The 10,390-nt window shown below is 38.4% G+C and overlaps 1 protein-coding gene across 1 annotated transcript; it reads left to right on the top strand.

Moving 5' to 3' along the window:
* The first annotated feature begins 284 nt into the window (after positions 1-284).
* Positions 285-9,909, top strand: LOC107097523 (mitogen-activated protein kinase kinase kinase 7-like). Its single transcript, XM_015394689.1, has 14 exons — positions 285-537; positions 623-733; positions 2,914-2,979; positions 3,999-4,044; positions 4,457-4,595; positions 4,729-4,853; positions 4,929-5,057; positions 5,135-5,265; positions 5,417-5,501; positions 7,081-7,202; positions 7,290-7,395; positions 7,626-7,687; positions 9,030-9,145; positions 9,293-9,909. Exons 1-14 carry the CDS (start codon positions 493-495, stop codon positions 9,462-9,464), a joined length of 1,455 nt encoding a protein of 484 aa, XP_015250175.1. The 5' UTR covers positions 285-492; the 3' UTR covers positions 9,465-9,909.
* The last annotated feature ends 481 nt before the right edge of the window (positions 9,910-10,390 follow it).

Raw genomic sequence — 10,390 nt, 5'->3', positions numbered from 1 at the left:
AATAATTAAATATAATCCTCAAAAATACAACTTGCCTAATAATTCTGCACACAGTGTATATGTCAAGGTATAAAATTAAATAACCTATTTTTGAATTGTGGCTTTTATTGATTTATTAATTGGAATAGAGGGTTAAGATGGACTGCCATTGTTTGTGAAATTGCTGACCCAAATCGTGCTTAGGTGAAACCATCATACATGTTTTGTCGCCCCCTGGTGGAAGATTTTATATATAAGGCAAAGGTGCGTTCATGAACCAAAACAAAAGCATGTAAATTCCATTAATACCAACAGATCCCTGAGACGCAGTGGATAAGATGTTTGACCTGGAACACTGTTCTCTTCCGCCTCCGTGATGCGTTCAGGTGTAAGCGGAATGAAATGATTCATGCTGCAGAACTCCACTTCCTCAAACTGTAGTTAGTTTGTTTGGGTTCGTCGGATCTGAGACGGGGCAGCTCTCGGGTCCCTGTACGGCTGGGTGGAGGAACCATGGTGTTCGAGAACATCCAGTACGACGACATCCTGGTTGAAGCGGTACGTTATCTTTCTGCGTTCGAGGCTCAGCTCCAGGATTGTAGAAAAGGTTTGGATCCATCATCATGATTGCGTTTGCGTGCAGGCTGTCGGCAGAGGAACCTTTGGGGTGGTCTTCAAAGCGGTGTGGAGAGGAAAAAATGTGGCGATTAAAACCATCGAGAGCGACGCTGAGAGGAACGCCTTCCTGGTGGAGGTACAGACCCATGATTTCTGGCTCCGAACCGGGATAGAACCAGGTTAAGTTCAGTTAAACTCGCCCTGATGTGTGGAGGTTAAAGACTGGCAGAGAGGGGTCTGCACCATGGGCGGTTCTAAACGGGGGCCAACGGGGGTCAGTGCCCCTGTAGATCATGTCCTGGTACTGTACTAAAGACATAATACTGAGAGAAAATCTGATGATGATATGCACTGGAGCATGCATGGTTTCTGATAGGTCCTTTGGATCCTTTTCATTTTTTCTTTAAAAAATTCAGTTTTACTAATTATTTAAAACAATAAGGTGATAGCTTCAGTGATATTGAGATAGGATCCCAGTTTTCATCTGTTTTTTTTTTTTTAAACAAATAAAATACTCTACTTTTATAGCTGAATTATGCTTTTCTGTGCCCCAGTATGCTTTTTGGTAAAACTTTTTATACTTTCTTAGGATTCATACAGAAAATAGGGAGTTTATTAAGCGTGATACTGTCTCAAGGTAAGCCAAAAGTTTTATGGGACAACAATGGGAAAAAATAGATGGAATAAAATAAACAGAAAGTTCAGATATGGATATTTAAGTTATAAAAGAACCAATGCAATCATAAAAAAGTCAGCCCTTAATCAGATTCATAGATCAAAAGCTGCCTCAAATAAAAAAGTTTTAATTTGTGAAATGAACATGAAAACACAACAAGAACCTGCGCTAAATAACAGAATTTAAAACAAGATAAACTTACAATCTACTTATGACAGCAGGGTTGTTTTCATTTTTATGTTTTAACAGCTCACCTGCTGCTGTGCCAATCATTAAACACCTTTTATTCTTTTAACTTTTCCCTTGATTACTTGTAGGAAAGCATTCACGGGAAGTACATCCATGAATTTGCTGGTTACTACAGAGTTAGTAACGAATAGTAGCTAATATATATAATTATATAACAATAGTATTATTATTAGTATATTTTTTGCACTGTATATATTTGTCTTTGCACTGCTCTGAACTTCCATATCTATGTGTTTTTGCACCATGTTTTTCTCCCACGCTGCCATCCATCCATCCATCCATCCATCCATCCATCCATCCATCCATCCATCCATCCATCCATCCATCTTCCGCTTATCCGGGGTCGGGTCATGGGGGTAGCAGCTTCAGCAGGGGAGGCTCTGACGTTCCCCTCCCCAGTAACTTGGGCCAGCTTCTCTGGGGGAATCCTAAGGCGCTCTAAGGGAGAGCCCAGACACACTACGGAGAAAACTCATTTCAGTCGCTTGTATCTGGGATCTCTTTCTTAAAAAAAACATAGATTTTGTTTTGTATACACTCTGTGTATACAAAATGACGATAAAAGTTGTCTAAGTAACTAGTATATATTAAGTATATATCATGACCTCAGACTCAAGTCAGTCAATACTGAATCAGAGAAATATATACATTTCTGCACTTTCCTTCCAGTTTTAACTTCAATAATGTAATGACCAATTTAATATGATTGAGTCTAACAGTAAAATGAATATATCTCTTACCGGTATATTCTTTATTCTAAACACTTATTTACATAAACATAAACTATTTCTAGTACAAGTATGTCTTGTTTTATGTAAATTTATCCCCACTGAGTGATGATTAAAATTATTATTCTATTCTATTCAGGGCTGAAACCATTAATTAGATTAATTTTAATTAATAGTTTATTAAAATAGTCATCAACTTGTGTAGTAATTGATTAATTGTTAACTGGAGTATAGAGACTGTAAAACAGGCCTTTAGCTGACAGAGTGACCTACTTAGAGCTGTAATTAAATTAAAATAACTCATCTGTCAATATGCGCTATCCAGAACTCCACAAGTTTTAGTTTCACCTGGTTGGATTCTGTAAAAAGTATTTCTTAAGGAACCTTTTGCTATCCGATTACTAATCAATTAATCAAAAAAAAAAAAAAATACTTGACAGATTAATTGATTTGCAAAATAATCGTTAGTTGCAGCCCTAATTCTATTCTATTCTGTTTCTCACGTCATCAGATCTTTTTTTAAATTTTTTTTTTTTTTAATGCTCCTTCCCTTGACCAGCTCAGTGATGTACATGCCTGAACAGTAACCTCTAGAAAACCCAGACAGATGATTTTAACTCGGCGTTCTTAATACAAGCACATCTTATTTTCTTTTTTGTGCAGCTCCGCCAGCTGTCCCGGGTCAGTCATCCCAACATAGTGAAGCTGTATGGCTCCTGTGAGGACCCGGTGAGTACACGACAGATTACCGAGTTCTGGTTATGTTTTTGGTCCATTACAATGACGTTAGTTTAAAAATGTAACATAAAAGCTCTCATTAATTTGGTCAGGGTTGGACGTTTCTTAGGGATGGTGTTTTTTTTCCAGGAGTTTTTTATGTTTTTTTCTGGCCGGAAGAAACTTGGAAGGCGAAATTTACTGTAAATTTTTGTTTCTTTTGGTGAATATTTGTCTTAAGCATGCCCAAATCCAGTAATAACCTTAAGGTGGTGTTCAGTATCTATAAACCAGGGTGGTCTGGAGGCAGGAATAGCAGAAGATTAAAGGAAAAAAAAAGCCAGGTGGTGTAATCTGACTATACAATAAAGTGTTTTCCTACCATTTAAAGTCTGTTAGTAAATTATCACTTCTGCATTAAATATGTAATTCCTTGATGGGTTTTCTCTGGTCGGTAGGGTTTGCAAGTTCTGTTACCAATAGTTATTTATTCATTTAAATTTGTATTACATAAACTAAATTATATAAATTTGAATTATATAGCTTATAGCTTATGGATATATTGAGTTGACTTTAAAATGGAACAATCCCAGTTCTCCAAAATGTGATTTATTACCATGACTTTCTTCCAATAAACAATTTCCACATGTCTGGAAGAAACTCAACCCTGTTTTTTTGATTAAAGGTAATAATTTTCCATATTACATAGCAGGTATATATCGACCAATCAGTGATTAGAACCACTTCAAGTAGTGAAAAAGTGATCTCTTCATTCTTTAAACAATGATTTTAATAAAATGATAATAAATTAGCATTATGTAATATACAGTAATATAAAGTAACATTAAATTTCTGCACAGATGTGAGCTTTTATTGATTATTTCTCATCATAACTGTTACAGACAATAAATGAATAGAGAAGTAATCTTCTACAGTTATATTCAAAACTTCCTGTTTCCTCCTTTCAGCAGTTGTTCTGAGTAAACAGTATTTTACATAGTGTAAATTTTACATCTTGTTTGTGATGACAGGTATGTCTGGTGATGGAGTACGCAGAATGTGGCTCTTTATACAACCGTGAGTCTCATCCTCTTATTTATCATTTAAAGTTATCTGAAAAATCAAAATGAAAACATCACAGATTTCTTTTGATTACAGTTTTTTTTTTTTTTAGGGCTCAGATTTTAACATTTCAGATGATCAATTGAATTTCGCAACTTGCTTTTGAAATCGCTGGTTTGGCAGAACTAATTCAAACATCAGATGGTTTTCAAGCATTAAACGGCCTTCTAATTTGATTAGTTAGAGATTATGCTTTTATAAGCAGGAAATGACTTTTTTCCACACAGCATGCATTTTTCTTTTAAAACAGTTTCACTCAGTTTACTTTTGTATACTATTAAGTATAAAACATTTAATTGTGACAAACAAAAAAAGAGAAAACAAATCTGTAAGGAGTCGTCATAAGTTTCTAACATGTTGTGTTCAGTCCTGCACAGCGCCGACCCGCTGCCCCACTACACAGCCGCCCACGCCATGAGCTGGTGTCTGCAGTGCGCCCACGGCGTTGCCTACCTGCACGCCATGAAACCCAAAGCTCTGATTCACAGAGACCTAAAACCTCCAAAGTAAGAGCTCTGTCTGTAGACCATGATGCATGGTCCACCTGCAGCAGTCACATTCAAAATCTGTTATTCTGCAGTTACCTTTTGTAAGTTTTTTTCTGATCTCTTATGATAAAATCTCTCATTTCTGTTTCAGTTTGTTGCTTGTAGCTCGAGGAACAGTGCTGAAGATCTGTGACTTTGGAACAGCTTGTGACATTCAGACCTACATGACCAACAACAAAGGCAGTGCAGCCTGGATGGCTCCTGAGGTGTTTGAAGGTCAGTGGTCTTGACCTTGAGGTCGTAGTTACCCGAGCTTCTCCTTTACTCCTCTCGTTCTGTCGTGTTCCTCAGGGAGCAACTATAGTGAGAAGTGTGACGTGTTCAGCTGGAGCATCATCCTGTGGGAGGTAATAACTCGCAGGAAGCCCTTCGAGGAGATCGGCGGCTCTGCATTCTGCATCATGTGGGCTGTGCACAGAGGTGTGTGATTCTCCAGAGTGCTGCTCTTTCTTCTGAAGCTTCGTTTTCACACTAACCACCTGCTCATTGTGATGAAGGTACTCGTCCCCCTCTGATCAAAGACCTCCCTGAACCCATTGAGACTCTAATGACCCGCTGCTGGGACAAAGAGCCCAGCCAGAGACCGTCTATGAGCGAGGTCTGCGACACCATGAGCAGCTTGATGAAGGTAATATATAAAATATAAAAGCACGAGGCAGATTGAATCATAGAAAAATCTGAAAAAAATATTACATTTCCAAAATGCCTTGCATGACTGGAGTTTAGAAACCTCCAGCTGTTGGGACCGTCACACTAATATCTTGTTGTTTCTGCTTTAGTATTTCCCAGGCTCTGATGAACCCCTTGATCTTCCTCACCAGTCTTCACCCTACAAAAGTGGCTCCTCATCTGCAGCAAGCACAGGTAACAAGTAACAAGGTTCTGGGTTCGGAACCTAAATATATATACGTATGTATATCAATCATGCTTATCCCTGCTGGGGTAGCGAGGGGTGCTGGTGTCTATCTGGGTACACCCTAGACAGGACTGCAGTCTATCGCAGGGCAACACAGAAACAAACAGGACAAACAACCATTCATGCACATACTTACAGCTAAGGAGAATTTAGAGAAGCCAATTAATCTAACAGTCATGTTATTGGACTGCTTTGGAGCTGGAGCCGGAGAGAACCCATGCATGCACATGGAGAACATGCAAACTCCATGCAGAAAGTGTATTAATGTTTGATTGAGATATAAACTGCATATAAACCTTTATATAAAAAAAAAATTTTTTTTAATTCAACTTGCCCTGTCATGTTGGACTTAGACTTACCCTAACCTCACATCAGTGGGCATTCATAAATTACCTATTTACCTTTTAGAAATGGTTTCAGATGCAGTTTCTAAATGAATAAAACTGTTTTATTCATTAATATATGTTCCTTTTAGCATTAATTAATTAAATTTGATTTAAAAAAATACTTTAATAATCCCAAATGGAAATATGTTGCCACATTTTGTATTAAAAATCCAAGAAAATAACAAATAATCTTTTGCATTTTTTGGTGGCTCTGCAGTCTCAGGCTACTGTTCTGTCAACCAGCAGTTTAGAAACAAACTAAAACTAGCAAAGCATACAGAGGCAGACCTATGCTTCAATATTCTGGTTGAAATTTTGAATTGCCACTACCTGCTCCTGATTTTTTATGAGCTTCTCTGCATTGACACCATTTGTTACCTTTGGCTAAAATGTGCTTTATTGAATCAGTCTTTCCTTTGCCTGGCGTAGATTATCTCTCATCCAGGAAAGAAGAAGGAGAATGCAGCTGGACGTCTTCTCTTGTGTCTTGAAGACGTTTCACATGTCATTAAAAAAGCTTCTTCGGTCATTTTTCAGAGAGAAGAAGTTCAGTTTCCCGCGGTTTAAGTCCTTTGGGGGCATTCGAAAGATTTCTCTGAGAATTTCTGCAGCTTTTATTGCAAAAACAGTCTGTGGTTGAAACATGTTTTCTCTTATCTTTTCATCTTTGTTCAGGGTCATTTTCTCTCACGTCATGTCAGGTTTAGCGCTGTAGTTGCCATTTTTTTTTCAAAGTAACGTTTTATTTCATTTTTTTTTTCAAATAATGCTAAATATTAGATTTTGTATAACAGTTTTTCCTGAAAACGTTCATCTGTTTCTAGGTTTTAAATACCTACATGTTTGAGCAGGAATGTCAGCGTTTTCCATCTGATTACACTAAAGATGTTGCACTGAACTACAGGGGGTATTAAAAACAGACCACCTGTGTGTCTGGTTCAAACTGAAACCAGGTCAGATCTCAGCTGGAGAAAAAAACTCAAAAAAATATATAATAATAATAATTTTTTTTTGTTAGGAAGAATTCTACTTTTTTTTTTTAGGCTGAGATTTCAGGTATGAAGGTTAAAATGTGTTTATAGAAATAATCTTGCAGTTATAAACAGAGGAGGTTGGTAAATATCTGTGTTTTTGTCTTCAGGCTCTTGGGCCGATGGAACCATTAACAGCAATCGAAGCGACGAAACCAGACACAGATCGTCAACTGGTGGTGAGGAGCAGAATTCTGAGACCAGAACCCCTCTGCAGGTCTGGACCCCAAAGGTAACAGAACAATAAATTCACAACTGTTTGAATGAGCCTCGCCTCCTGACGAGTGATCCAACAGAACCTTCTGATTCTCACCACCAGACTCCCTCATGGTTGTCCACTGTGTCCAGGACCTCCAGCTCAGAGAATCAGAGCCCCCTCAACACTTTTAACCAATCAGAGCTGAGAATGACGTTTTCTCCTGCAGGTATGGTGCATTTAAAGCAGGTCGTTGTTCTCCTCCAGCACCATCACAATTAAAAGCTTCCTGCATCTGTTGCTTCGAGTAATCAAACATGAGTAGAGTCACATGACAGTCAGAACAGTATTGCTACTTTTGTTGCCACTCATGCAACAAATCGCAGCGAGACTTTAGCATCAGTTTTACAATGAACTTACTGTTACGGGGATTTCACTTTACTGTGGCTTTGTGTTCAGGTACTGAAGGATCAGAGAGTCCAGTACATCCGATGTACCAGAAGCTGGATCACCAGTTACAGGTAAGTTCACAGAACTTTTTTCTTGTTCTTCTAAGGTGTCCATCCTGATAGTGGTTTCAATTTGATAAATGTTGACCTGGGAAAAAAAGAGCATATATCTGCAACCTTTTTCTGGTTTTATTTTAAAAGTATAGTGGAAGGTGTTCTTTTTCCAAAACTTAGTGGTCCTAATTGTCAATCATTTTGGTGATATGTTTGCGTAAGGACTTCCTACGTGCTCTTCGTCAGTTAGCTGTCTTTTTCTGCATACTTTTATGTGGTGAGCTACGGTTTCAGCCAGTCATTGTAGCTCGCCTTCCTCACCGCGTTATTTAAAAATGGCCGAGCGTCTAGAAAGTATATCAGAAGAAAAGGAAGGCCTCAGAAGAGAGAAACAAGACCAGAGTGTTTTTGGGAGATTCTTTCTGGCGATGGCGTACACTGAAATCACAGGTCGGGCTCCCCACTGATCCCTCGGTTGCAAAGTTTCTTCTCGACAGGTGAAGTTTGGCATGCTATTTGGAGACATCCATTTCACATCACTGCTATTAAAGTTATCTACCTTTTTATTGTAACTTTCCAGGGAAGATAACTTTATTTATTTTGTAATCTACATTATTAGGAGTTACACTGCAAAAAACATCTAGAAATAAGTAAAAAATGTCTTAAATTAAGTGTATTTACCCTTAATTTGAGCAGGCAAATAAGATGATCTGCCAATGGAATTAGTATTTTTACTCCTAAAATAAGATAATTAGATAATATACGCTTGAAATAAGACAAAGCAATTTTTTTCTTATTTTAAATGTAAATTGTCTTGTTCCATTGGCAAAATGTCGCACTTACCTCCTCAATTCAAGAAAAAAGCACTTAATGTGAGCAAAGATTACTTATTTAGATTTCCATTTTTTGCAGTATATACGGTGGCCATAGATCCTTATTTACCCCACAAACATGTCCGATTTTCCACTACAGCGTACACATACAAGCATGTCATGATTTTTTTATGTACCAGTAGTCTTATATGCGGGGAAACTTTATAAATATGAGTGAGATGCAATCCGTCTGAGGGACCATCTTTTGCGTCCCTGCACCTCCTCGAAGAGAAATTGGCTTGTGCATGCTCTCGCTTGCGTTTAATAGGCGTTGCCTCACGGGAGAGGGTACTGCATTGTGCATTTGTGGGTTTTTTTTAAGTGGAGAGGGCGGGTCTTTTGAAACATTTGCAAAAATCCTCCACTATACCTTTAACAAATAAACCACATTCTGAGTGCACAAAGTTAAAGTTTTCAGTTTGCATTATAAGGTAAATTTGATTAGTGCATCTTGGATATTCCTCTCTGATTGTTTTGCTCGCCTTCAGCCTCTGGCTCCTTGTCCAAACTCCCGGGAGTCCATGGCGGTTTTTGAGCAGCACATCCGAATGGCCCAAGAGTTCCTGAGAGTCCAGTCAGAGATCGCTCATCAACTGAACAGAAAGTATGTTTTCTTCCACCTGCTGTGGAAATTCTCTTCCTGTCACATGCAGCAGTTCAGTGTTATAACTGAGTTAAGGCTGTAGAGTTTCCTCTTACGTTCCACCTGTGGGTTTGTTTAACCAGCTGGGTTCTGATGCTTTCTGTTTAGAGAGGAGCTCATGGCAGAGCTTGAGCTGGAGCAGAAGGAGCAGCAGACCTCTTCTCGCCTCATGCAGGAATACAGCAAGCTGCTGGAGGAAAACAGCAGCCTGTCGACTGTCTGCCAGGACCTGAGGAGTAAGCTGAGCCTGATCCAGAGTCAGAACCAGACCTACAGCTGAGACTGAGCCCTGCTGCATCTTCCTGTTCCTGATTCTGGTCCATGGACCTCTGCCCGATGAAATGTATTAGGTCAACATCTGCATCATGCTGGACCCATTCCTTTAGCCCACTGCTTCCTGTACCTAAGCAGTCTGTAATGGAGCCGGGTCCAGAGTGGGAGTGATCCTGAGGAAAACAGCTGAAGTTCACAGTGAAGCTTAAGGGACTTCTTACTGTTCTTCCTCCTCACTGTTAAAAAACTTCAGATCAGCTGATGAACTGCTGAGGCAAAAACTGAAGAAACGTGAGCACTGATTTTACCCAAGCTCCCCCACTGAACTTCTTGAATTTTGTACTTTTCCTTTTCTATTTTTATACTCTGAACTTTCTACTCCAATAAAAATGATTTTGTTAAACCAATAAAGGACAAACAAAACGTTTTTACAAAATAAAATGTACCTTCAAACTTTGTACACCTGACTGTGGGCCTCATGTTTTTCTATTTTAAACCAGCAGACGTCACCGTTTTCTCCAGAATATTAATGCTGAATTTTAATGGGTTGCTGGAAAGTTTGCTCTAGAGTACAGCTTGTTGTCAGTCATGATGAAGAAGTAACCGTGGTTTATGCTAAGCTGAAATCAAACTCCATAACCTCAAAAAATAGGATTTTCTCACCAAATGACTAGGTTAGTATGGAAGAGGATTAGGGCCACTGGGGAAAAAAAAGTTTACGGATTTTTAATTTTTATTTCAATTTAATATGAGGAAAAAGTCTGACTTTAATCTCAGAACTCTCACTTTAATCTCAGAATTCTGACTTTTTTCTAAAAATTCTAACTTTAATCTCAACATTCTGACTTTAATCTCAGAATTCTGACTTTTTTCTAAGAATTCTAACTTTAATCTCAACATTCTGACTTTAATCTCACAATTCTGACTTTTTTT

Source organism: Cyprinodon variegatus, unplaced genomic scaffold (genome assembly GCF_000732505.1).
Source record: "Cyprinodon variegatus isolate N-32 unplaced genomic scaffold, C_variegatus-1.0 Scaffold704, whole genome shotgun sequence".
NCBI classification, from domain to species: Eukaryota; Metazoa; Chordata; class Actinopteri; order Cyprinodontiformes; family Cyprinodontidae; genus Cyprinodon; species Cyprinodon variegatus.
This window is presented reverse-complemented; position numbering and strand designations above follow the sequence as displayed.

Coding starts and splice junctions, on each gene's coding strand:
- LOC107097523 (XM_015394689.1), top strand. CDS start 493: ATGGTGTTCGAGAACATCCAGTACGACGACATCCTGGTTGAAGCG. Junction 5,266..5,416: donor CCATGAGCAGCTTGATGAAG/GTAATATATAAA, acceptor TTTCTGCTTTAG/TATTTCCCAGGCTCTGATGA. Junction 9,146..9,292: donor GCTCATCAACTGAACAGAAA/GTATGTTTTCTT, acceptor CTTTCTGTTTAG/AGAGGAGCTCATGGCAGAGC.